The sequence below is a fragment of the Nannobrachium achirus genome (genome assembly GCF_963921795.1).
Source record: "Nannobrachium achirus genome assembly, chromosome: 21".
Lineage (NCBI taxonomy): Eukaryota > Metazoa > Chordata > Actinopteri > Myctophiformes > Myctophidae > Nannobrachium > Nannobrachium achirus.
Window position 1 is genome coordinate 15,745,915 of NC_137828.1, and position 26,882 is coordinate 15,772,796.

General features: G+C 41.5%; 1 protein-coding gene across 1 annotated transcript in view; it reads left to right on the forward strand.

Annotated features, from left to right (window-relative positions):
- tgfbr1b (transforming growth factor, beta receptor 1 b) overlaps nt 1-26,882 on the forward strand; it is a 163,281-nt gene that overhangs the window by 104,364 nt on the left and 32,035 nt on the right. The window contains exons 4-6 of the mRNA XM_080752163.1: nt 734-964; nt 6,299-6,466; nt 11,446-11,602. Of these exons, the coding sequence (XP_080608289.1) occupies nt 734-964; nt 6,299-6,466; nt 11,446-11,602 (556 nt within the window). The remainder of the gene's footprint in view (nt 1-733; nt 965-6,298; nt 6,467-11,445; nt 11,603-26,882) is intronic.

Consider the following 26,882-nt stretch of genomic DNA (forward strand, 5'->3'; position numbering starts at 1 on the left):
CATAGAAGATAAATAAAATGAGAGGCCTTTCACAGTACAAAGTGTCAAGTTTATTTTGAGCACAGCACAAAGTGTCAAGTGCAGGCTTTAACAGTAGCCTAACAGTAGGGGCGTCTCTATAGAGCATACATGGGCAACTGGTGGCCCGGGGGCCACATGCGGCCCCCACCTTCACTTAATGCGGCCCGCAGGTTAATACTGGAATACTGATATATTATTGACTTCAGCTGTTACAATTCCAGACATGACCTGCTTTAATTCCTTCAGTCTATATTAGTAGCTTAATGACTAGTATAGTAGTATTAAAATGTATTTTTTTTATGTCCAATGTATTTGTATTTAGGTTCATAAAGTTAACACGAGTATATAATTAAATGCATTTGAAATTAAATCAAAATGTTACATTTCAGGATTCCAATTAAGAAATAACAAAAAATTATTCAGGATTCCAATTCAAAAGAAGCAAAAATAGCAGATCTACAAGCTCAAAACGCATCGCAGCGCGATGCGTTTTGAGCTTGTAGATCTTGCTATTTTTGCTTCTATTGTATGCAATACTAGAATGACAAATGTGGCCCTCTGGAGTGAAGGTGGAAATATAGTGGCCCTCCTCACCATCATCAAAGTTGCCCACCCCTGCTATAGAGTATAGGGGCGTCTCCACTGCCCGTAGCGGGATGCTTTTTTGATACGCGCGCATTAATTCAGTGTGTGTTTCTGTGTTTCATCTCAGGTCTGCCCCTGCTGGTCCAGAGGACCATTGCCAGGACCATCATCCTCCAGGAGAGCATCGGGAAGGGCCGGTTCGGGGAGGTGTGGCGGGGGAAGTGGCGCGGCGAGGAGGTGGCCGTGAAGATCTTCTCCTCCCGGGAGGAGCGCTCCTGGTTCCGCGAGGCCGAGATCTACCAGACGGTCATGCTGCGGCACGAGAACATCCTGGGCTTCATCGCCGCAGACAACAAAGGTAATTGTTTGTGTGTTTGTTTTGGTTTTTTTTCTCTTTTTTGAGCGGTGCACCGCTCCTACACTCGAGTGTCTGTGTGTTACTATGTTACTATCTATCTATGTACTGTAGTCTCAGCTGCAATACTGCAGGGCAGGGGCGTCACAAGGGGGGTGGGGGGGGGGGGGGGAGTGGGACTGAGTTACTAGGGCCCAAGGTGGAGGGGGCCTTAATTATTTTAGACTTTAGCCATTTAAAAATAGCAGATATACAAGCTCACACTGCAAACTTGTAGATCTGCTATTTTTTAGTAGTCGTGAAAATGTGTGCAAATATTTGAATATAAAATGTGTGCAAATATTTGAATATATGTATTTTTTTTAATCGAACATTTGTAACTAAAATGTTGCTTCTGGTGGTCCCTAGAACTAAATATTTTGAGATGGGGATCCATGGCCAAATGCATATCATTTGGGGGGGTCCTTCACATGAAAAGGTTTGAGCACCACAGACATAGAAACATAGGTTTTTCAAAAAAAACCTTAGAAGGATTTGAAATATTCAAAGACTTTTTGTCAAAATGAAAAAAAAAAGTTCAATAATTAAAGCACACAATGTGAGTGAATCCTTGTACTCAGGGCCCAGAATTTGGTGCGACACCCCTGCTGCTGGGTGACCAGTGGCAGGCATGCGTGACCCAGTGGCGTCACACCAAATTCTGGGCCCTGGGTACAAGGATTCACTGTGGGCCCCCCATGAATGTTAACTATTGAAAAATAGCAGATATACAAGCTCACAGCGCGGCACCGAGTGCCGCGCTGCGAGCTTGTAGATCTGCTATTTTTGAAAAATTGTGAAAATGTACGTGTGCAAGAAACATATGTTTCCATGTCAGTGATGCTCAAACTTTCTCATGTGAAGGACCCCCAAAAGTATATGTATTTGGCCACGGACCCCCATCTCAAAATATTTAGTTCCAGGGACACCCCAGAAGCAAAATTTGAGTTACAAATGTTCGCTTAAAAAAACACATATATTCAAAGATTTGCACACATTTTCACGACTTTTAAAAAATAGCAGATCTACAAGCTCGCAGCGCGGCACTCGGTGCCGCGCTGTGAGCTTGTATATCTGCTATTTTTCAATAGCTAAAGTTACTAGGGCCCCTCCAACTTGGGCCCTAGTAACTCAGTCCCACTTTCCTACCCCTTGTGACGCCCCTGTGCGTGACCCAGTGGTGCTTTTGGCTCACTATTGACCCACAGCAGGCTGACAGGAAATGGGGAGAGAGATGGGGAGTGACACGCAGCAAAGGTAGTCGGGATCGGGAATCGAACCAGCGACACGCTGTCAGGCTACACTGTCTGAGCCTATGCGTTAGGCACCTGGACCGGTAGGCCAGCTGGCGCCCCTTTTATCTCATTCTTAATTTGCTAAACCTTGTTCTTTAAGTTTTTGATCTGCTCTCCAGTACTGAGTGAACTATGTGGGAATCCCATGTAATGTCAGCCCCTATTTGTGGTCTCAATAGTACAGTGTAATAGTCCTCATAACACATTTTAAAGTACATTCTATTTATTTATATTATTAATGGTAGTGGACTTGCAGTGCTATAGCGCTTTTCAATTTTATTTATCTGGTCATACCCTTGCTGTGTGTAACGGTTGCAAATATTTGGGGCACATCATTAATGACAAGATGGAAGATGATGCTGACATGCACAGACAGAGACGTATGTTGTATGTTTGTCAGGAAATTCTACTACTGCTCAGATGAGGTCAAGGTGAATTTGTTCAGAGCCTACTGTACTCCTTTATATACAGCTCCATTATGGGTGAACTATAAAAAAGAGAGTTTGCGCAAGCATAAGGTAGCTTATAATAGCCAGTTTAAGCATCGCAACGGCAATGGCAGATGACAACGGCAACCGGAAATGATCCGCGCTCGATAGATAAACCTGCCGTCGCCGCAGCCGTCTCTACAACGCCAGAAGGTCCCTCCCCACGTAGCGCCTACTCCGTCTGCCCGATCGTTTGCCTCGGGTGCTCGCCGAAGCGTGTGCCTAATTTGAAGTCGATTGGATGGACGCACAGACAGAGATTTTGCGCATTTATTGTGGGGTCAAATCGTGATAAATGAAGTCATAAAAAGCGTGGGGGGGTTGGGAGCTTCAGCAACAGCAATATTGCTGCATATCGTGCGGCTGAGCCACCCTATTGCACCGCAGGTGAAATTCCTTCACTGCGACAGCCCTGTTATTTTGGCGGAGGGCCCTGGAGTGTGCTTCAAGTAGGAAATAGTTCAATGTTTGGAGAGGAAGGCTGCCCATCAATGTCACATTGTTGATAGTGTTGAACGTTGCAGGCATCAATAAATCATCACTGTCGGGCCCGAAACATCGTATCCAAGTTTCAAATGTGTACGTTTTTTTTTCGTAAAGCAAAGCCCCGCTTCACCACACGTGACTGTCGCACAAAACTAGTGAAAGTAGCAGATCTACAAGCACACAACGCCTCGTGGTACGAGGCGTTGTGTGCTTGTAGATTGGCTATTTTAACTAGTATTTTCACTATATATTTTTTTTCTAATTATGAATACAAAACGAACGGTTTTGGACATGCAAGGTTTCCACCCGACAACTACGAAATGCTCCTTTTACTTGGTAAGAAGCACTCTTTACATTGAGATCCAAAGCGCTCATGAACTCTTACCATATCTGCGCTCACTGCCACAAACGCAGACTAGGATAGTTTTGCTTTTGATTTGCTTCCATGTGGTGATTGCCCCGGCTCCGCTGTGTTGTGCAATGTTAATGGTTCATGGTGTGCAACATTAAAATGGAATTGCCCAATATGGGAACATTAATAAATAACACGTTTTGTAAAACACAAGCTTATGTCATGTATGCTTTCAGCTTCTATAAATCAAGGCTTTAAGAATAAAACGATGAATTGCGCAACTGAAACTAGTCAATTTCTAAAACGTAAACTACTCATGCACTCATAAAACACTAACACTACACTGAAATTAAACCAAATTGAAGATCACTATAATTCAGCCCCAATACCAGCCAAACGGCTTGTTTGTCCTTCACGTGAACTGATTTAACACCCACTGCATGTTGGCTGGTGCAGCTGTTGTCTCTCTGTCCATCTGGAGCTGCAGGTCTTTGAGGAGAAAAACGAATCACCCATTAACCTTCAAATCCCATCGTCTCCCCTTCTCGGTCTGTGTCTGTTTGAGTGTTCCTCAGATTGATGTGCGTTTCCTTTTCCTTTTCCATTTGAAGCCAGCATAGATGGCATCCCTTTGTAGAATAAAGCGATACTTCTTCAATATGCTTCTTTTAAGTGATTTTCTCTCTCTCTCTCTCTCTCTCTCTCTCTCTCTCTCTCTCTCTCTCTCTCTCTCTCTCTCTCTCTCTCTGTGGCTTTGAGAGTGTTCCTCAGATTGATGTCCATTTCCTTTTCATTTCTAGTTCAAGCCAGAACAGACGCATCTGTAGAATAAAAGTGATACTTCTTATACACCATTAATTCACACAGAACACCAATATTTCATGGCAATAAAGTGACAAGTGAGCAAGGTTGATTTTTCACTGCGCATAAAACATCAACCTGTCTGAATGAGGCATCAGCTACTGTATAGCCTATGGAGATTTTTCAGATCATGTGCTATTTTGGGTGTGCGACAACGGACAATAAATCAAGCACATAACCATAACATAAATCTTCGGTTTGTTCCCAAGGTCAAGAAAGCGATTTTGACGTCCATTTGTTTTCATCTGTACCCTCTCAGAGTTATGGTGTTCCTTGAAATTAAAACGTTTGAGAACCACTGGACTATTGTATATAGCAACGCGTTGCGAGGCATTGTGAGCATGTAGATTTTTACAACGACACTAATATTTGACAATTAGACCAATGTTTAATTTGTCATTTAAGGTTTTAAAAAAGTCCCTCAATTGTCACTTTAGAAATGTGCAGATACCCTCTATACACTTACATTTTATGTTGGTTTGTTTACTGTTGAGTGAAAAAACAATGTTGCACATTAAGTTAATCATCAGTGGTCCTCACTGGTACCGTATATAGCAGACGTGAAGTCCACATTCCGGTTGCTCGATGTTGCATCCGGTTCCCTCGGTCCCTCCGGTTCCGGATCCCAACTAGGGGTGGGCGATATGGTGATAAATATCATTGAGACGATACAATGTCTCCACGATATGCCTTTTCAGAGAGAGATATCGTATATATCGGGATACAATGAAAATAAAACAAAATCCTGTTGAATTGTTAATACAGAGATTCATTGAAGAATCCATCTAAACCTGCATGTTGGTGCTATATCAGTGGTTCTCAAACTTTAAAATGTCAAGGTCTCCCCTTAACTCCCCTTAGGTCCATTTGGTTTCATTTGTATACATTCTGTTACATTCTTGTAAGGGTCAAATTTATACCTCCCAAAAGGAACCCAGAGAGTCCCTGGACCCCACTTTGAGGACCACTGGTCTAAATGGTCTGTTACTCCTTTCTCTTTTAGTTTTTGTTACCTTGTAGGTGGTTGTACTGTTAAGTAACTTGAAAAATAACCATAAAAACCCAACATGAAAAGGAATCGCGATAAGATTGTGTACCGTGATACAGCTTGGAAAAATATCATGATATTCAATTTTTCCATATCGCCCACCCCTAATCCCAATCCCAATATATTGTCCACATGTGGTTTAAATTTAGAACGGGTACACATTATTGTGTATCATTATTTTATGCTTTAACTATTGAAAAATAGCAGATATACAAGCTCACAGCGCGGCACCGAGTGCCGCGCTGCGAGCTTGTAGATCTGCTATTTTAGAAAAATCGTGAAGATTTGAATTTTGACCCGATTCTATAAGTGTCTTTTGAATCCTTCTAAGGTTTTTAGAAAAACCTATGTTTCTATGTCAGCAATCTGGCCAGCCATCGTCAAAGAAAAGGTCCTTTTCACTTAACTGGAGCTCAGTTAGTCTGTTCTTGAGAGACTACTATGTCAGTGGTTCTCAAACCTTTTCATGTGAAGGACCCCCAAACTGATATTTATTTGGCCACGGACCCCCATCTCAACATATTTAGTTCCAGGGACCCCCCTGGAAGCAAAACTTGTGTTACAAACGTTCGCTTTGAAAATACATATATTCAAAGATTTGCACACATTTTCACGACTTTTTTCAAAAATAGCAGATCTACAAGCTCGCAGCGCGGCACTCGGTGCCGCGCTGTGAGCTTGTATATCTGCTATTTTTCACTGGTTAAAGCATTCAATATTTCTAGGCCTAAATTAACCTCCTCTTCTCTCTGTGTGTCTGGCGTGTAGATAATGGAACGTGGACCCAGCTGTGGTTGGTGTCTGACTACCACGAGCACGGCTCCCTGTTCGACTACCTGAACCGCTACACGGTGACGGTGGAGGGAATGATCAAACTGTCACTGTCCACCGCCAGCGGCCTGGCTCACCTGCACATGGAGATAGTGGGAACGCAAGGTAACGCGCGCGCACACACACACACACACACACACACACACACACACACACACACACACCCCCCAGTGGTGGAGAAAGTACTCACATGTTTTACTTACTTAACACATTCCCCGCCATTTAACAATACCTTCGTACTCTATGGTGCCTCTGGTCTCCATAGACTTCCATGTAATTCATAGTGCACGGATCATGCACACCCATGCCTAGATAATGCACCACGTGTGTCCACATTGCTCACAGCTTTCAAACAAAAAAATCCGAATGGAAATCCGTTCAGGCATTCATGAGATACAAGCCATTATGTTTTCCTAAAATTTAAACAAAGATGGCTGCCATGTTTGATAGATGGGGTTGCTATGGGGGTTAAACATGCAATTTCGCGATTTCTATCATGCCTACTACATTTTTTGGGGTCCAAAAAAAATTTGAAAAAACATTTTTTTTGAATTTTTATTTTTATTTTTTTCTCGGGACTATCGGGCCTGGCAAGGAAAGACATTGAAATAATCTCGGGACTATCGGGCCTGGCATGCAATGAGTTAAGTAAAAGTATCAATACTGCAATATAGAAATACTCTGTTAGGGTGCCCTCACACCAAAGTACCTATGAGAGTGGAATCTGCGTTCCGCCAATGCATTTCAATGACCAGTAAGACTCCCTAATCGGGAGATAAGCGACCGTCAGGTCGCAGCGTGATTTTAGGCCAAAATGTGTAGGAGCAGTGTCCAAAAATGTGTTTGAAAATATCGGCCTGATGGTGGCGCTATATGGGACAGATCCATGTTGATGAGATGAGAGTAGACATACTGTGTACCGATTTGCGTGATTTTAGGGCAAAATCTGTAGGAGCAGTGTCCAAAAATGTGTTTGAGAAAATCGGCCTGATGTTGGCGCTATATGGGACAGATCCATGTTGATGACATGAGTGTAGACATACTGTGTAGCGATTTGCGTGATTTTAGGGCAAAATCTGTAGGAGTAGTGTCCAAAAATGTGTTTTAAAAATCGGCCTGAAGGTGGCGCTAAATGGGACAGATCCATGTTGATGAGATGAGTGTAGACATACTGTGTAGCGATTTGCGTGATTTTAGGGCAAAAATTTTAGGAGCGGTGTCCAAAAATGTGTTTTGCAAGAATTGGCCTCATGGTGGCGCTAGAAGAGGGCCATGTGAGAATTGATGGGTTAGTGAGGTTGTGGTTTGGCAGGCAAGGAGTGTGTGTGCAAAATTAGGCATGGATCGGGGCAACGGTTGCGGCGATATGAGCAGGGCAAAAGTGTGACGTGACGTGACGTGACGTGACAGACACACTGACTGACAGACAGGCGGTGGAGGTTTTGATAGTAAATGCGACCAATGATAAGGGGAGCGTTTTTTGCAGAAATCCTCTGCTGGCATGAAACCGCTTCACTCTCTTTGAAATGCATTGGCGGAACGCGGATTCCACTAGGTACTTTGGTGTGAGGGCACCCTTAGGGTGCCCAGACTGCCCACACACCAACATAGTATTTTGGTCTCTCATAGGTATTTTGAAAATACCTATGAGTGGAATCCGCATTCTGCCAATGCATTTCAATGAGAATGGAGCGGTTTACGCCGGTTTACAGTTTAGGCATTTAGCAGACGCTTTTAATCCAAAGCGACTTACAATAAGCAGATAAGCAGGTTTCATGCCAGTAGAGGATTTTCTGCAAAAAAAAACGCTCAATTCTCATTGAAATGCATCGGCGGAATGTGGAGGAATCCGCGTTCCGCCAATGCATTTCAATGATAAGGGAGCGTTTTTTGCAGAAATCCTCTGCTGGCATGAAACCGCTTCACTCTCATTGAAATGCATTGGCGGAACGCAGATTCCACTCTCATATGTATTTTGGTCTGAGGGCACCCTTAAAAGTGAAAGTCCGGAATTCAAAATGTGCTTGAGTAAAGGTATGGAAAAGTATTTGCATCAAAATGTACATTTAAAGTACTAAAAGTAAAAGTGCAAAATGTTTGAAAATAGCAGATCTACAAGCTCACAACGCGTCGCATCGCGACGCGTTGTGAGCTTGTAGATCGGCTGTTTTCAAATAGTCTATGTATAAAATAGGGCTAAAGCGGTTCATGTATGTTTTATAATATTAAAATGTATATCTGCCAAGTAACTACTAACGTTTTTAAATAGTGGTGTAAAAGTACAATATTTTGATCCAAGATGTAGTGGAGTAGAAGTAAAAGTATTGGAAATACTCAAGTAAAGTACAAATACCTGTACTTAAGTACAGTACTTAAAGGAGTAGTTTTTCACTTTTGGAATACAATATCATGGTGTTTTTCACTTTTCAACCTGTCTTCATATAATAGGTCCTCACTAATGTTCATGATAAAATATCACAATTTTTGTTCTACTCAGTCCAAGTCTCCTAGGAGAGCTGTGGGAAGTTCAGAATCCATCGTCTTGTGACATCATCATTTTCCCCAAAAAAAATGTATCAATATTTTTGAAAAAAATATTTAAATTTTTATTATCGGAAGAACAATGGCTTCCACTTTAGAATTGCAACTTTTCAGGAATAGAAAGCCTGCAGTTTCTATAAGCTGGATTGGCAATCGATGATGTCACAAGACGATGGGTTTCTGACCTGCCCACAGCCCTCTGAGAAAAAAAAAGAAAAGCTATTTTTTGAGTGAGGACCAATTATATGAACACACACACACACACACACACACAACAAGGTTATAATCGTTTTGGATGTTTCATTATAGTCTAGTTTTAGTTCATTTTTACAATGTTTTCGCATTAGAAATTAATTTGCATTCGTTTTTAGAGCGGATTTGCTAGTTTGTATGTTTGTGACAACAGACATTCACTTGTGTAGTCACTGACGTCACTCGTTTGCGACACCTCTTTCGTTGTTTATCTACTAGCCTAGCTCGGCTGTGTTTAGCCATTAGCTTACTATGCCTAACTCTAACCCAAACCCTAACCTTAACCTCTGTAAAACTATGCCTAACCCTAACCCTAACCTCCGTGGGGTGAGGCACTATCATTCCTGCCGACGCTACGTTGTCGTTCTCATTGTTGTGGATCAAAGCCCTGTGCCGCACGACGAGCGCTCCTTTTCTCAATTTCACTGAAACTCAAAAAAACTGTGACATATATATATATATATATATATAATATATATATATATTCATTTCAGTTAGTTGGACCATCAATGAGAAAAAAGGACATTTTGACTATAATTTGTTTACTAAACACAATACAGTTTATTTTTTGTAAAATATTATTCTAGTTTTTTTTAAATATTTTTAAAATATGCTAGCTTGTGTGTACACAAAAACATTCCCCCCTCCCCCTCAACTCTGACAGGCATCAAACTGGTAGTTGTCTTTGATGCTTCCATTGATTAGAGAGATCACTAATGAGGACTTGACACTTTTGTGGCCCAATCAATTACCTTAGTGCACAACCCCTTTGAAGTTCAAAGGGAGCAATTTAGAGCTCTGGCTGAGCTCCCCCTGACAAAAAATGTCCCCCCACTGTTTCTGTTGACATTTAATGTCAACATAAAGAGTGGAACAGAACAGAAATACAGCCAGGGGATGTGTCTTTCTGCAAGGAAACACCCCAGCACAATAAGATAGTTACTGATGAAGGGAAATGACTGCTAAAAATGTAAATATTTTTTAGTCTTAAATAGTCTTAAAGTTACCTATAATTCCTTTAACTCATACCCTGCCAAAAAAAAAACGTTTTCTATAATGAAAACGTCTTTTTAACTATGGCCTTCCCTGCCTTTTTTAAATAAATAATAAAAAAAGATTCCAAGCGGATTTTTTTGTTTGAAAGCTGTGAAAAGCATGCACATGCATAGTGCATGATCTGTGCACGAATGTGTGCACCAGCGTGCACACTATTTTTTTAACCCTTTGTTGGCGAAACGGCAATATAAGAGGTCCCACTTTATATACGGCACAGACTGAGTTAACAAACATTTTTAGTTTTCGCTATTTTGTTAGATTTCGTAAACCTTGACACACACGCACGCACGCACGCACGCACGCACGCACGCACGCACACACACACACACACACACACACACAAACACAACCACACACACACACACACACACACACACTCTCTCTGACACACAAAATCGGCCTGAAACTGGTAGGAATGGCTACATTAAATCATGGATCCATTCGAGGTCCATTCAGACTTATTTTCCCACAGCAATGAACTGGCTCAATATGACATTAACTGACTGGCTGACTCATGGAAGTGGAAAATACAGACGCTGGTAGTAGCTGTTCATTCAGCGGGGCCCATTTAACCCATTTAGGCCTAGAATTATTGAATGCTTTAACTATAGAAAAATAGCAGATATACAAGCTCACCCTTGTAGATCTGCTATTTTTTTTTATCTAGATTTAGCTATCTATTTAAAAGCGAACATTTGTAACTCAAATATTTGCTTCTGGGTGGTCCCTGGAACAACATATTTTGCGATGGGGGTCCTGCGGCCAAATACATGTCATTTTGGGGGTCCTTGACATGAAAAAGCTTGAGAACCACTGATTTAGAGGAAGGATTTAGAAGTCGGGTCAAAGATCGGGTCAGAGATATTCAAAGACTTTCACAATCTTTCAAAAATAGCAGATCTACAAGCTCGCAGCGCGGCACTCGGTGCCGCGCTGTGAGCTTGTATATCTGCTATTTTTCAATAGTTAAAGCATAAAATATTGGTTAAAGTGGTTCAAATCTAACGCGACTCAGGCACGTTCCAGGTATTTGAAGGTTAATGGAAATGAGCTGGGTACGCCACAGAATGTACAGACAGACCCACGGTTATGTATAACAGATGTACTATACGGTAGAGCTCTATCTATGCACACGCAACTGCTGTGAAGATTAAGAAAGTATGGGAGTTGCACAAGTAAATGACATCCCCTCTCTCTCTCTCTTCGTCACTCTCTTGCCTGGCTGTCTACTGCAGGTAAGCCAGCAATTGCCCACAGAGACCTGAAGTCAAAGAACATCCTGGTGAAGAAGAACGGAACATGCTGCATCGCTGACCTGGGCCTCGCTGTCCGCCACGACTCCGCCACAGACACCATCGACATCGCCCCCAACCACCGAGTAGGAACCAAGAGGTAATCCACAAACCCTTCTCCCTCTCGGCATTCCTACTGCCTGTCTCTCCAGCACCATCTCCGTCTCAGCTTTCCTACTTTCTTTCTTTCCTACGCTGTCTCCCAGGGACGTGCAGAGAGTGTCAGACGGGGGCTGACATTTCTAAAAGGGCCTTTTGGTGAAAATATTGAAAATTGGAGGTCGGCTATTGTTTTAGTGCTTGATACCACGCATTATCAAGTCAATACTGGAGATGGGGCGTAACGGCATGAATTTCTACACAGAGAGGGCAATTCTTTCAACATAAAATGCTGCATTCAAGTTCAGGAGAGTTTGGACAAGGCAATTTTCTTGAATGCTGCCTTCTTTTTTTGCATTTGCATTTCTTTCACCATAGTAAAAACTGCATTCATGGTCTGGAGAGGGCACTTTTTACAGACGGATAAAAGGGCAGGGGCTCAAGCCCCCTTTGATGTCTATGTGTGCATGTGCCTGCTGTCTCCCTCTCAGTTTTCTTACTTTCTTTCTTTCCCACGCTGTCTGTCTCCCCCTCAGCTTTCCTCTCCTCCGTATCTGGTCCTTAAATTAAATCTTTCTGTCTTAGTCCCTCCCACTGAGGAAACACGTAGGAAATGAGAAGAGAAGAGAGGAAAGAAGGAACATTTGTTTGGAGAAGTGGGACGTAAATTCCTTTAGTGTCATGTCGTGCGATGTCCATTTCTGATGACAACACGCAGGTGATAGGCCCCATCCCTTGTAGGTGCGTTGTATTGACAGCTATTCGATTTCTAATTTGAACATAATGTAGGGGTAATTAAGGTATAACTGTGTTTGTTTCTGTCTAATTACAAACACATTATTTCTTATTTCGTCTTTATTCTTATTCTGTACTCTAAATTAGGGTGGGACTGCTGTTTCCTACTGTCTGTCTCTCCTACTCTGCCTCCCTTTATAGATTTCCTACTGTCTGTGTCTCCTACACTCTCCCCCTCTCTGAAAGTTTTCCCTGTGTTTGAGATACTGAGAGGGAGGAGAGGTGAGGGCTGGCAATTACGGATGACTGTTTTGTCACATTTAGTTTAGTTTTAGTTTAGTCATATTTATTTTGAATATGTCATATAAAAAAAAAAGTACAATTTTGCACTTCCAAACACAAGACAAAAAATAAAGAATATAAAATGAAAACATAGCAAGTAATAAAAACACAAAACAAATCAAAATAATAACATATCCGAAAAGGAGTGAGAAGAAGTAAAACTTATAAACTCCCACCCCCTTTTGTACCTGACTTAGTTCAAAATAACTTAAAATTTCACAATTATATATACCAATATATATATATCAATACATGTGCATGAACATGCACATGTATATCCACATACACATACATATACAAACATACCTACATACTTAAACCCACATACTACATGCACGCATACATGCACGCACGCATACATACATACATACATACATACATACATACATACATACATACATACATACATCTACCGCAAAAACCAGACTTTCTAATACTTTCTTTTCTATATAGTATAACATGATATAATTAATTATATAATAATAATAATATCCCATAATACAGTAAGTAGTCCTGCTACCCAATGTAGACTCACTCAAATAACTCAAATAACCAATCACTTATCCACATGGAAACGCAAGATGTTCTTTCACTCCAAAACGTACTGACACCCAGCGGCAACCCATTCTGCTGAATGGCTGCACGCTCTTCTTTTAGCATCTTCTCCTTGTTGACCCCATGTCATGTGTTTGGGGTATTTTTGTTCATTAGGTTCTCCTCATTTCATAAATAGACATTCCTCAGAGTGCCTGTGTGTGAAGAGCCAGTTAGGAGTGAGTCATACCCACGTGGCGTCATGCGGAGGGATCCGGTGAAAAGTTAAAATCTGTTCCCAATCTGGGTATAAATAGACATATGGCAACATGCTGTAGTGTGTATAATTAAAACAAAAAAGTATTTATTCATTAGTATTAATGCAGAGCAGAGTTTACAAATGATTTCATTGCATTAACCGCTTAAAACCTATACATTATTTACTTTGATCGGTACACAGTATCTCTAAAGTCATGTCATCGACATGGATCTGTCCCATTTCCCATATTCCCTCCTGATTGGCTACCATTGCCTTCTAAAGTTCTTTTGTATGCAACCTGATGGTTGCTTATCTCCTGATTAGGGAGTCTTACTGGTTATTGGTACTGGTCATTGTCAGTAATTTCTTTGTATATTTAACTTGGTTGTCATATCTGCCCTGCTCATTTTTGCTAACTGCTCCTACGTTTGGCTTTATGTGTACGTCCCTACAGTATTATGAGTGTCCGTATGAGCACAGAAGTCGATGTATGGAGATAACTAATGTCACAGACAGAACGGCCCATACAAGGAGATATACACGACGTGTGTCATTTTTGATACTATGCACTTTGTTTTGTTTACACAGCCTTAGAAGGCAAATGGAACATTTCAAACAAACAAAAACACATTTAAATCTTTCATTACAATTATTTCTTGGACAATTAATGTCAACTAAAATGGCATGATCGTGGCTGAGAAAAAAACATTACCGTTGAATGTTTCTATAAAGCACAGATAGCTCATCTTCTACAGTACTACCTACAGTATTTATAGAAATGCAGGCAAGAAATCGACATTCTATAACCACATTTAATTGGACAATTTGTATGAACCCCTGAGTGCAGGATGAGTCAACAATATGTATGTATTTTTTTGCTTTGTTTTCCGGGAAAAGACCTACAACTACCTAAAAGTCAAACCTTTTCTGGTCTTTTAGTTTGTTCTATTGGTTTCTAGGTATATTCTGGCTTATAGCACAAGTTCAGCACAAGGCCTTTGTGATCAACTTAAACATAGATATTTATTTTGTGGGGTCTTTGTGAGTAAAAAACAGGTATACGGAAAAGCATCTGTGGCATTTTAGACTTTAGCCATATTTTATACTTTGGCGATAAAAAAATGGCAGATGTACAAGCTTATAGCGCGTCACTTTGTGTCGCGCTAAATATACTGATATGCTGTAGCAACATACGTTTTTCAGAAAACTGTGAGGACTTAGAAGACATTTGTAGAAGCTCAGCACAACAAAGCCATTCATTTAATGGCTCGCTAGGCTTAAGGTTAATCAAGTCTATTAGCCCGGGGTTCGATTCCAGGCTAGGGTAGCAATGTGTGTCCCTGAGCAAGACTTTTAACCCCTAATTGCTCACACACTCCTTGTGGGCAGCGAATCAGCTGGGTTGGGCTGAAAATACTGACTTTCCCATGTGGGAGGAAGTAGGTAACTATTATTATTATTTCCTGTCTGTCTACTGTCCTATTTATAAAGGCACAAAAGCCCCAAAACAAAATAAATAAGCTAGCCAGCCAACATCACCACATACAATTCTCTCTCTCTCTCTCTCTCTCTCTCTCTCTCTCTCGCTCTCTCTCTCTCTCTCTCTCTCTCTCTCTCTCTCACATAGCACATTAGTGCGTCAGTAAATTCCAATCATGCATTAATTAAGCTCTCACTCAGGAGTATGAAAGTACCTGTCCGAGAGGACTCTCAAAGTGTGTGTGTGTGTGTGTGTGTGTGTGTGTGTGTGTGTGTGTGTGTGTGTGTGTGTGTGTGTGTGTGTGTGTGTGTGTGTGTGTGTGTGTGTGTGTGTGTGTGTGTGAGCTTACCAGTGTGTGCTTAGCAGAGGCAGACTGTTCTATATCTAGCTCAGTCTGCACAACAAATTACTTCTCCAATTGAACGTCAGGCCCCCCATCGAATGACACACTGTTCGCTTTAGAAGATTGCTTTGGGGCGTAGACACTAAACACCACTCGCCTTTACATACGCACACAATCACAGCACTCGGAACATTGTGTCGTGCCTGCATGGTGAGAGTAGTTTGCACCTGTATTCCTTGTAAAGATCAAAGTCACCTAACGGAGAGGTCTGTGATTGCGGAAGGTCTTGTAATATCAATGAACGGCACCTTAACTAACGTCCATACTGTAGCATATCATGTACAGAGTATCTGCTGCTATGCTCACACACTTTATTTCTTACCTCGGGTCTATTTCCATAGATACACAATGCCCTGGTGACTTAAAGGACAACTTTAGTTTTTTACAACAAGGGATCATATTTTAGATTTTAATTCGAGAAAAGAAAAGATGAGTTCCATTTTAGTATTTATTTCAGTGGGTGGGAGCATGCGTACAAGTGGCTAAATGTATTTTTAGACACAATAAGCTGATCATTTCTTTTTTACTATTTAGACCAGCCCCCATAAGTCACATCTGCCCATGAAAGATTGCGGTGCATCTTGGGAATGGGCTTATTGTGGCTAAAAATACATATTTAGCCACCCCCAACCTGGGAGCATGCATGCAAATCAAAATCGTTAAAATCACTAAAACCATAGAAAGAAGTAAATGATTTTTTTTAACACTCATCTTTTCTTTTCTCTAATGACTATCTAAAATATGAACCCTTGTTGTAAAAAAAAACTTAAGTTGTCCTTTAAAGGACCTACACCATGAATTTTCACTTTTTCTATTTTAAAACCTTTTTTTGGGGTCCCACTGGCACCTTCTATCCTCACAAAGTCCTATTTCTGTACATTGTGGGCGGCTTGCACCAAGAGGGTTTAAATAAATCTTAGTTTAGGGTTAATCATGGTTTTGTTGATCTATGATTTATTTTAAATCGAGGTGTGTTGCACCACTTAAATTTAAGCATTGCTTAACAAATCTGTGATTAAACCCTTAACCTGTGATTAAAACTATAACCTGCGATTAATTCATGGTTTAAATGTCCTCCATCTTGGATTTGCGATGTAAACACACTGGAATAAACTATTCTCTTGAGCCTAATATCATTAACGTGACTTATATATTTACTTCGGGGAGAATGTGGGCAGGCCTATCACCTTCTATGTTAAGAAGAGCGCCTGTAGCCAAAAAATATTTAATTTTATAACGCTCCGTCATACTACGGTGACGCTCGGCTCGCTACAGCGCGGTGCGGTGCGGCGCGGCGCGGTGATGCGCGACTATCTAGGAACTAGGAAGCAAAGAAATACACCACAGTTTGATAGTTTTGTCAATTATGAAGCGATTATGAAAATTAAAACGTCTGCATATTGGTTGGGAAGTCCACTTCCATGACAACTGACTGTGTTATGTCCCTGTAAATATTTAATAGTTCGCTATTTTAAAATAGCCGATGTACGAGGAAGACAACAATTATGATGAGATTTTTGTTTTCAACTGTGAAATGCTGTCTGCAGCTTCAGCTTGCCTGTGAGGCTTCCCTCGCAGAAGGTCATGTCAATGGCATGTTTGCATTTAAACCACCTCTATAGCAAGTTTAAAATGAATCCCTTATTGATGTTTAAATCGATAAATTTAAAGTAGTGGTGCAAGAGGATTAACATTAATCCAGGTTTAAAAATGTTTTTTTCAAAAACTGTCAAAAAGTCAAAAAAAAAATCAAAAAAAAAATTTTTTCAAAATTTTTTTTTTTCAAAACTTTTTTTTTTCAATTTTTTTTAACTTTTTTTTTTCAAAAAAATTTTTTTTTCAAAAACTTTTTTTTTCAAAAAACTTTTTTTTTTTTCAAAAATTCTTTTGAAAATACCTTCGTACTCCCATATGCCATTCGTCTCCATAGACTTCCATGTAATTCAGAGTGCACGGATCATGCACACCCATGCCTAGATCATGCACCACGTGTGTCCACATTGCTCACAGCTTTCAAAAAAAAAATCCGAATGGAAATCCGTTCAGGCATTCATGAACTAGCAGCCATTATGTATTCCTAAAATGTAAACAAAGATGGCTGCCATGTTTGAAAGATGGGGTTGCTATGGGGGTTAAACATGCAATTTCGCGATTGCTATCATGCCTACTACATTTTTTGTAGTAGGCATTCTTTTTTCAAAAACGGGAAATTCTCTGGACTATCAGCCTGGCAGGGAGGGACATTAGCATATTCTCAGGACTATCGGGCCTAGCAGGGAATGAGTTAAGTTCCAACTGCTAGGAACCTTTGTGTGGTCCTGGACAGCCAGCTCTAATTCAAGGCTCACATAGCATCAGTCACCTGATCCTGTAGGTTCACACTCTATAACATCCGTAGGATCAGACCCTTCCTCAGATCCTCACCCGGGAGTCAGCCCAGCTGCTCATACAAACATGCAGTCATATCAAAACTTGACTACTGTAACTCTCTTCTCACTGGCCTTCGTTTTGTGGTTACTGTACTGAATAGGTGCTTGGTTTACCTACATTGTTTTCTTAGATTACTGTTTTTATGCATTCAATGTATTCTTGTTCATGTATTGATGTATTACCTTGCTTATTGTAAATCGCTCTGGATTAAGGGCGTCTGCCAAATGCCTAAATTGTAAACTGTGTGTACATTTTATGGAAATAACAAAAACATATATATATATATATTTTTTTTTTATCAGTCCAACAACAAGAAAGCCTAACAGAAGTTTGGGAGCGGCATGTGTTTCTTTTGTAAAGCTAGACGGCCATGCTCTTATAAGCCCCTACAAGACGGTAACATCTGCGTGGCACAGCTGGGGTTGGACCGCCCCGCGGTGCCAGCCCGGCTTGATTGATCACGTTCACTGCACTAGTGACTCCTACAGGTTGGCCAGGTTGGCAGACTGTTCGGGATAGCGTGTTCCTTCAAAATGCGTTAACGCCCTCCCGGTGAGACTGGAAGCTGCTGGTAACTCCCATGTGTATCTGAGGAGACGGGTAGCTGTCTACACCAAGAGTCATCAACGTGTTCAGGCCAAGGACCCCTTAGTTGAGAGAGAGAGCGATGAAGCAGGGACATCCACAACCTCTTCATGGATTCCTAGCCGCAAATTGCAACACTAGATTTTTTTTATAATCGGATGAATCTAGGGTTGCAATACATCCCGCATAGGGATTCAATGGATCAAAACAGTTTTTTGCTATCTGATTGTATTAAACAACGTCAAACTCACCAATATGGCAACTCTATGGAAAGCTTGGAATTTACTCTTTCTATCTGCAAAGTGTTTGTTTCAGAAAAATCCACCGTACTGTAGACATGTTATTATGAGCCAGTTTCTATCAAGAAATTTGGTTCAGGTGATTATGTTAACTAAGTCCTGGAGTTTGGAAGCGCTCGTGGAAAATTGCTCAGCGGTCCTGTGGCCACCTGGTTCTTAGTGATGTGTCGGTCATGAATGACCCGTTCAAATGAACGGATCTTTATGGTGAACGAGATCGAACGGGTCACCATCCGGAAAAGACCCGTTCAACCGTTCACAGCGTTCTTTTGCAAATGCGACGAGAGAGAGAGAGAGGCGGTTCATTCAACGTATCTCACGAGAGAGGACAGACCCCGACCGACCGTTCCGTCCCTCCTTTCCACCGTTCCTCTTTCCTTATTAGACACTGTAGTGGGCTGGAGGCGGGCTCTCCCTCAGAGAAGCAGGACTGTGTGTGCGTGGGGTTGTGGAACAGAAATCAGGGACCTACAGTTACGGAGCAGCAGAGCGACTCCGACCGCGAGAAGAGTTGTGACTGATGATTGATTGACCGAGACCGACTGACTGACTGCGAGTGAAAAGGGTGTTATCGTTCATTCTTTGTTTGAACGGGATGTTCTAATTACTAGCCTGATTAGCCTACCCTAGGAGACTGCAGACTGATTGACTGACTGACTGACTGACTGACTGACTGACTGACTACAGTATTAAGTTTGCAAAAAAGCGGTACAGTTCTATACAAAAGAATGCTAGAAGATAAGCCATAGAAAACACTATGGCATTTAATCTATCCTACAGCCTACAGTAACACATCTCATCTCATACAATGGACCATTGAGCCAGTGTCATGTTAATTCATGAAGTGTGAACGTAATGCTAATGGTAAGGGATAATCGTTCATTCTCTGAACGGGTGAAATGTTAATTTGCGCTTTTGAGTGATGTAGGCCGTTTAATAATGATAGAGCGTGCGGCGACGGTCATCTTCGTCAGGTCTCGTTCACAAGATAGGCAGCAGGCAGGCCGGCCATGCATGTAGAGTCTGTCATCTGACCGAAACAGTCAGGCAGAGAGGAGAGAGGTGTGTTTTTGACTGCTTGTGCTTGACTGACTGACTGACTGACTGACTGAACTCGACTGATTATCGGTCACGGCTCTGAACGAGAATGATGTGACGACCGGCTCAACGCCAGCCTCAATACACCCCCCCCCCCCCCCCCCCCCGCTTCCCGAAAGTTGTGAACGACCGATTGAACGATAATGACCGAATCTATCTTGTGAACGAACGAACGATGATTCGGTTCACGGAAATGAACGAAAATTCCCACCACTACTGGTTCTAAATGTCACATAATGCAGGAGGCAGCGGGTACGTTGCGTAATAGAAGACAAGCGTTTCCGAAGTTCAACACTTTGAAAATAAACCATGTCTGCTCGGATTTATTGACAGAAAGTTGCTCATAACATGTCTATGGTGGAGTTTTATGAAAGAAACTCTTTGCAGATAGAAAGAGGATACTCAGAGCTTTCCATAGAGCCCCAATATAGGTGAATTTGAAGTTGTTTATTGCAATCAGATAGCAAAAAACTGTTTTGATGCATTGGATGCCTATGGGAGGTATTGCAACCCTAGATTCATCCGATTATAAAAAAAATCTAGTGTTGCAATTTGCGGCTAATAGATTCCATATATTTTCATCGTTTGACAGCACAATCATCAGTGTATTTTGGGTTCATGTCAATTTGTGTTTTCAGATATTTAACCACTTGGACCGTCAATACTTAATAAACTTGACCTTTCACTCTGTACTTATTCTGCTCTTTTTCCCCTCTACACCAAAGCTCTTTGCCAAAAATAGCTGATCTACAAGCTCGTTGTGAGCTTGTAGATCTGCTATTTTTGGCAAAAGTTCTCAGAATATGGATGCTAGGGTTCAAGTGGTTAATAAAAAAGGAGGGAAAAAAGATTTGGAGGACCCCCTGTGTTACTGTAACTCTTGAGGACCCCCTAGGGGTCCCGGACCCCCTGTTGAAGACCCCTGGTCTACACTAGCCTGATTTCAGACTCTACGCTGGAGCTTGAGTCTGAAGTTGTCCCTATTCTATTTGATTACAAAGGGGAGGGGATTTGAAATTCCCAATCACAAGAGATCTGGTGGGAGGGGTTGTGTTTGACTTGTGTACACAAAACATTCCCTCCTCCCCCTCCCCTCTGTGACATGCACCAAACAGGTCATTGTCTTTGATGTTTCATTGATTAGAGAGAATCACTAACGAGCTATCGACAATTGTAGTTGTAGCTCTTCTGAAGTTCAAAGGAGGCAATTAAGAACTCTGGTGAGCCACCCCTCCCTCCACTGTTTCTGTTGATTTTCAAAAGTTAGACGCACCCCTCCTCTGTCTTGCATTGATTTCATTGGTCGGTTAGCCAAGAAACCGAATCAAGAGACGCGTCATATGACACCTCCAGACCAAGAGAACCAGTCCACTCAGAGAGTGGGCGGGTCTATTGGCTGGAGCCAGGCAAGGTCTACAGACTCTACACCCTCCCATATAACTAAATAAGGCTCAGCAGTGGCAGAGACTATAGAGGTAATTGGTAACAACCAAGGCTCTCTTTTTAGACGATCAGAACAGAAAGCGGCAAAGTGCTGTTGCGTTGTAATTCTTTATTCTGCATTTACACGGAGACCAGTGATTTAAATTGGTGTAGAGTGCGTGCCCTGTGGCTAGATGGCAGTGACAGATAGAGCAGGGGTTTTCAAAGTGGGTGACGGGGCACCCTGGGGTGCCGTGACGGCAGTCAAGGGGTGCCGCAAGATAATTTGATAATATTTGGAATTTATTTGGCCACTTGGACACATACATATTTAGTATACTTTTAAACTTCAACTAGGCTACAAAGTTATTTTCAGTCAGTTCTAACCAAAATGGATATTATCTCAATGTTTTCCTCGCAACATAATTACTAAAATATATCGTCACTGTCGGGCAGAAACCTTGTATCTCCAAGTTTCAAATGTGTACGTCTTTTGGTAAAGCAAAGCCCATCTTCATCATACAAGACTGTCGCACAAAACTAGTGAAAACAGCCGATCTACAAGCACACAGTGTGCTTGTAGATCTGCTTGTAGATCTGCTTCATTTTATAGATGATAAATACAAAACGGTTTTGGACTTACAAGGTTTCCACCTGAAAACAACGATATGCTATAAATATAAGGTGCTGGGAGTGAAAATTATAATTTAGGGGTGCCTCGGATTAAAAAAAAATTAATGGGGTGCCCTGAGACAAAAAAGTTTGGGAACCCCTGAGATAGAGACCAGTGACGCACTTCTGTTCTTCTTTCTATCACAGCTGTTCTGTTTACATTCACCATTGCACCGATTCCCCCGTTTTATATTAAATATTCGAATATCAAAGGCCCTATTCGACGTTGTTCACCGAAGTCGAATATTCGCTTTTTTTTTGTTTTTGTTTTTCGTTTTTTGTCTTTTAAAAAAAAAAGTTTATAAAGCTTGGCTAGATAAGTGTATAAAGCTTGGCTAGATAGGAAGTCATAAGAATGAGTTGTCAATGCCCCTGGTGGATGAATTTGTTAATGCTCTATACCAGGGGTTCTCAAACCTTTTTAGGCCGTGACCCCCAAAATAAACATATTTGAACTGGGCACCCCCACCCTGACAAGCACTTGGAATGTAGGTATTACATTTAATGTGACTCGGTTCCGCAGATAAATATTGTGAAAACAGTTTGGCCAGTCCTGTCGAATATTCGACTATTCGAATACTTTGAGGTCAAATAATTTGAATACTAAAAATCACTATTCCTGAATGCCCTAGTGTCTACAAAGATTTCCACTTAGACAGGTGGTTTCACTTTGTTGCGGGTTCAGCCCCCAAAAATGCCATTGTCTAAACCAGTGCTTCTCCACCTTTTCAGGCCGCGACCCCCAAAATAATCGCATTTTTAACTGGGGATCCTGACGAGCGCTAAGAGTTGAGGCATTACATTTTGTATAACACGGTTCTATTGTGAAAATAGCAGATCTGCATGCTCTACAAGCATGTAGATCGGCTATTTTCAAAATGTCTGCCTCTAATATTTGACAATTTCGCCAATGTTTGATTTGTCATTTTAGAAGTATTAAAAAGTTCTTAAATTGTCACTTTGGAAATGTGCATATATCAGTCTATACACCTAAACTTTATGATGGTTTGCTCGCTGTTGAGTGAGAAAACAATGTTGCACATTAAGTTAATCATCTGGGGACCCCCCAAAATAGTGTAGGGACCCCCCCTGGGGGTCCTGACCAACAGGTTGAGAACCACTGGTCTAAACGGAAGGCATATGTGACATTTTATTTTGCAGTTCTCTCTAGAGACCGTCACCATGTAAACAGTTAGGACACCGCTTAGAAAAATGGGAAGACAAAACATGATACAAACAAAATTGCAACATCTGTCCACAATCACAAGACTCTTTCATTGGCCAAGTGCACAGCAACATCCTCAGGAGTAGTTTAGTTTTGAAGAGTGTCAAAACATAAGGCTCCATTCCTCCATAATGAGAAATTCAAATTGGCACACACACACACACACACACACACACACACCCTGCATAACTTCATTATGCATTGTGTACTCTACCGTAGGTAGAACATATTTTACATCTACTTCCCGAAGGACCGCAGCAGATGGAAGTGAGCTATTTACTAAACGCTGTTCTATTCCGAGGTCAGTGTATCTGGACTCGACCCCTTGGTGGAATGAGCAATCGACAAAACTACTGTGAGAGATTGAACAAATACACAGAATTTGTGATACCATCTCACAGGCTTGCTTCCAGGGTCACCCAAACAGCTGGATTAAAGTCTGTTAACTCACTCTCTGTCTGCGTCCGTCCGTCCGTCCGTCCGTCCGTCCGTCCCTCCCTCCCTCCCTCTCTATCTCTGTCTCTCTGTCCTTGTTGGTCTCATGTCTGAGATTACTAATGTAATATCCAAGATGATATCCAAGGTTCTGAAGGTTGGGTCCCGCCCCGGTTAGGTCCCCAATGACAGGGGGGCGAGTGCTGGTGGGAGGTTGGGACACAGGACTGTAATGAATTCACCTCCATTCCTCGCTCTCCTCCATTTACCTTCCAGGGACCATAGTCATCATTCCTCTCCCTCTCCCTTTCTCTCTCTCTCTCTCTCTCTCTCTCTCTCTCTCCCTCTCCCTTTCTCTCTCTCTCTCTCTCTCTCTCTCTCTCTCTCTCTCTCTCTCTCTCTCTCTCTCTCATACTCACTCAACATCTAACTGTAATCTCTCTCTCCAGATTTCTCTTTCACTCTGTCTTTCTCTTCTCTGTGTCCATCTATCACTGTATAATGTTTAACGTCAGACTTTTCAATAAATGGAAAAAATAAAACCTGTGTAGTTTTTCATATCGTTGCTGTCTGGCAGAAACCTTAACTTTTCATGTTTTGCTTGTGTAAATGAATGGCTTACAAGCCAATCTACAAGCTCTTACAGCTGCAATCTTTTTGCTTTTTCTTTATTTGAATTCTGAAAAGTAACAGTTTTGGACACTTTTTTCACGTTAAGGACCCCCAAATTGATACTTATCAGCCTGCGGACCCCCATTTGAAAAGATATGCCAGGGACCCCAATATGAGAAGACTTTTTACAGCTCTAGCAGTGATTCCCAAACGTTTTAATGACCCCCAGTTTGACATGCATTATAGGCTCCGGACCCCCATTTAATTGCATTACTATCTCTGAGACCCCAATTTATATTGTTAAATCAATGTTAATTTAATTCAAGTGTACAAATGGAACCAAATGGACCTGTGGTTCTTAACTATCGTTTTGCTGGGGACGCCCTGGAACTCCCTCAAGGACCCCTGGGGGTCCCCGGATCCCACTTTGAGAACCAATGAACTAAAGTAACTCCTCTCAAAACATGCCAGAGTACCACCACTTTACATTACTAAATCCATTTAAAAAAGCAGAATAAATCAGTTAAGGTAGTAGGCATTTTATTGCGACCAAAGGTTGCAGTTTACCATGAGAAATGTCACAGCTTGTCTCCGTGTGTGTGTCTGTCTGTCTGTTTGTGTGTACACATTTTAACGGCCTATTGGTTTGCTGCTCTGAAATCATGCTCTGACATCACTGTGATGACACACCCGGCACATCTTGTCCACGTATCCATGTATCTCTGAAGGTCACGCCTGACACTGTGGTTCCCTTGACACATCACTGTGATATCACCATCAGATAGGGATCTCCATGTATGGGCATAAAAGGGATTGTATGTTGTGATGTCATGGGAACCACTCTAACAGAATCATCCCTTTTATGCCAATACATGGAGATCCCTGATGTCATCAATATTAAGCCCATATCTAACTTCATATGGGAATGCCATATCTGTGTGGCTGGTTCAGACAGTGATCTCCATGTATGGGCATAAAAGGGATGTACCATATACAGTACATGGATCTCCATATATGGGTACCAGGGTTCTCCATATATGGGTAACTGGTCCGATATACATCACTGGCCAGATGGCCAAGAATTGGCGCGACGGTCGCATGTCGCCCTGATGCGTCTTACTAGTAAGAATAGAACCATGTATTATTAAAAAATATTATAATGGAGTAGCTTACTGCAGGGGTCTTCAGCTTTTTCAGGCCAAGGACCCCTTAGTTGAGAGAGAGATGAAGCAGGGACCCCCACAACCTTTTTATAGATTCCATATAGTTTCATCGTTTGACAGCACAATCATCAGTGTATTTTGGATTCATATCAATTTGTGTTTTCAGATATTTAACCACTTGAACTGTCAATACTTAACTCATTCTCAGCCAACTTACAATAATGCTTGTGCGCTTATTATATTGTAAGTTGTTGTGAGCTTGTAGATCTGCAATGTTTGGCTAAAGTTCTCAGAATATGGGCGCTAGGGTTCAAGTGGTTAATATAAAAAAGGAGGAAAAAAATTCTATCACACAAAGATTTGGAGGACCCCCTGCAGTAACTCTGAGGACCCGCCTAGGGGTCCCGGACCCCCTGTTGAAGACCCCTGGCTTACTGGATAGTGCACCAACCACATAATTGCAACGTCCTGGTAGAGTGCATGTCCACTCCGACCTGCCTGTCTCTACTCTCTTCCATGAAAATAAATCAAAACACACTAATACTCAAATAGACATGACCTTGTTATTTAATGAAAAAAAATAACTATTTTGTGTGTCCTTTCTTTGCTGATGTTCTGCTGCTCAAAAAAAAACAAAAAAAATGTATAAAATATAGGGCTTAAGGATGGTGAAAAGAGATGCTAATAATGCTTGGGATAATGGTGGATTTGTTTTCTCTCCTCTCAGCCTCTCAGCAAAAACATATCTGTTTAGGAAAGTACTTGAAAAAGAGCTCAGAGGCGAGCACTCAGCAGGTGAATAGTTCACAGTGTATTGTGTGCACGGTTCTGGCATAAATCTTAGGAAAGAACACCAGCACACTCTCGATCCTTTTTAGGAGGTCATGTTTATTTGATCAATCATAATAAGCCCCGGCAAAACCAAAACAAATTCACAGTTTTTCAAGATATGTCAATATGTAGTAATGTGTTTCTAAAATAACAGATCTGCCAGGTCACTTGTGAGCTTGTAGGTACGGCTTTAAATGGGGCTTAAGTAGTTAATTTAGGCCAGGGGTGGGCAACTTTGATGATGGAGAGGGCCACATTGCATATTGCTATGTACTTTGTCATTCTAGTATATCTCATACAAAAGAAGCAAAAAAAGCCGATCTACAAGCTCAAAACTTGTCGCGCTGCGACGCGTTTTGAGCTTGTAGATCGGTTATTTTTGCTTCTTTTGAAATGGAATCCTGAATAATTTTTTGTATTTTTTTATTTTTTATTATTGGAATCCGGAAACGGAAATGTAACATTTTGATTGTTAACACATTGGCTGTGAAAATAGCCAAAAAGACGTCTGGAAACATCTTTATATCCAAATTGGCGTTCCTGGCGTTTCTACCAATAAATAATAATCAATATTAGTATTTTATCGCCAGATTAGCCAAAACACTACATTACCCATAAGCCTCAGCGGCGCTCGCTGATGACGCACGCTGGTGACGTGCATGACGCGCGCAGAGCGCTGGTAAACAGAGCTCATTCTAGCTCCATGTTATGTGAACGGGGCCTGCCTCGCAATGATGTCTCGATGGAGCGACGCGA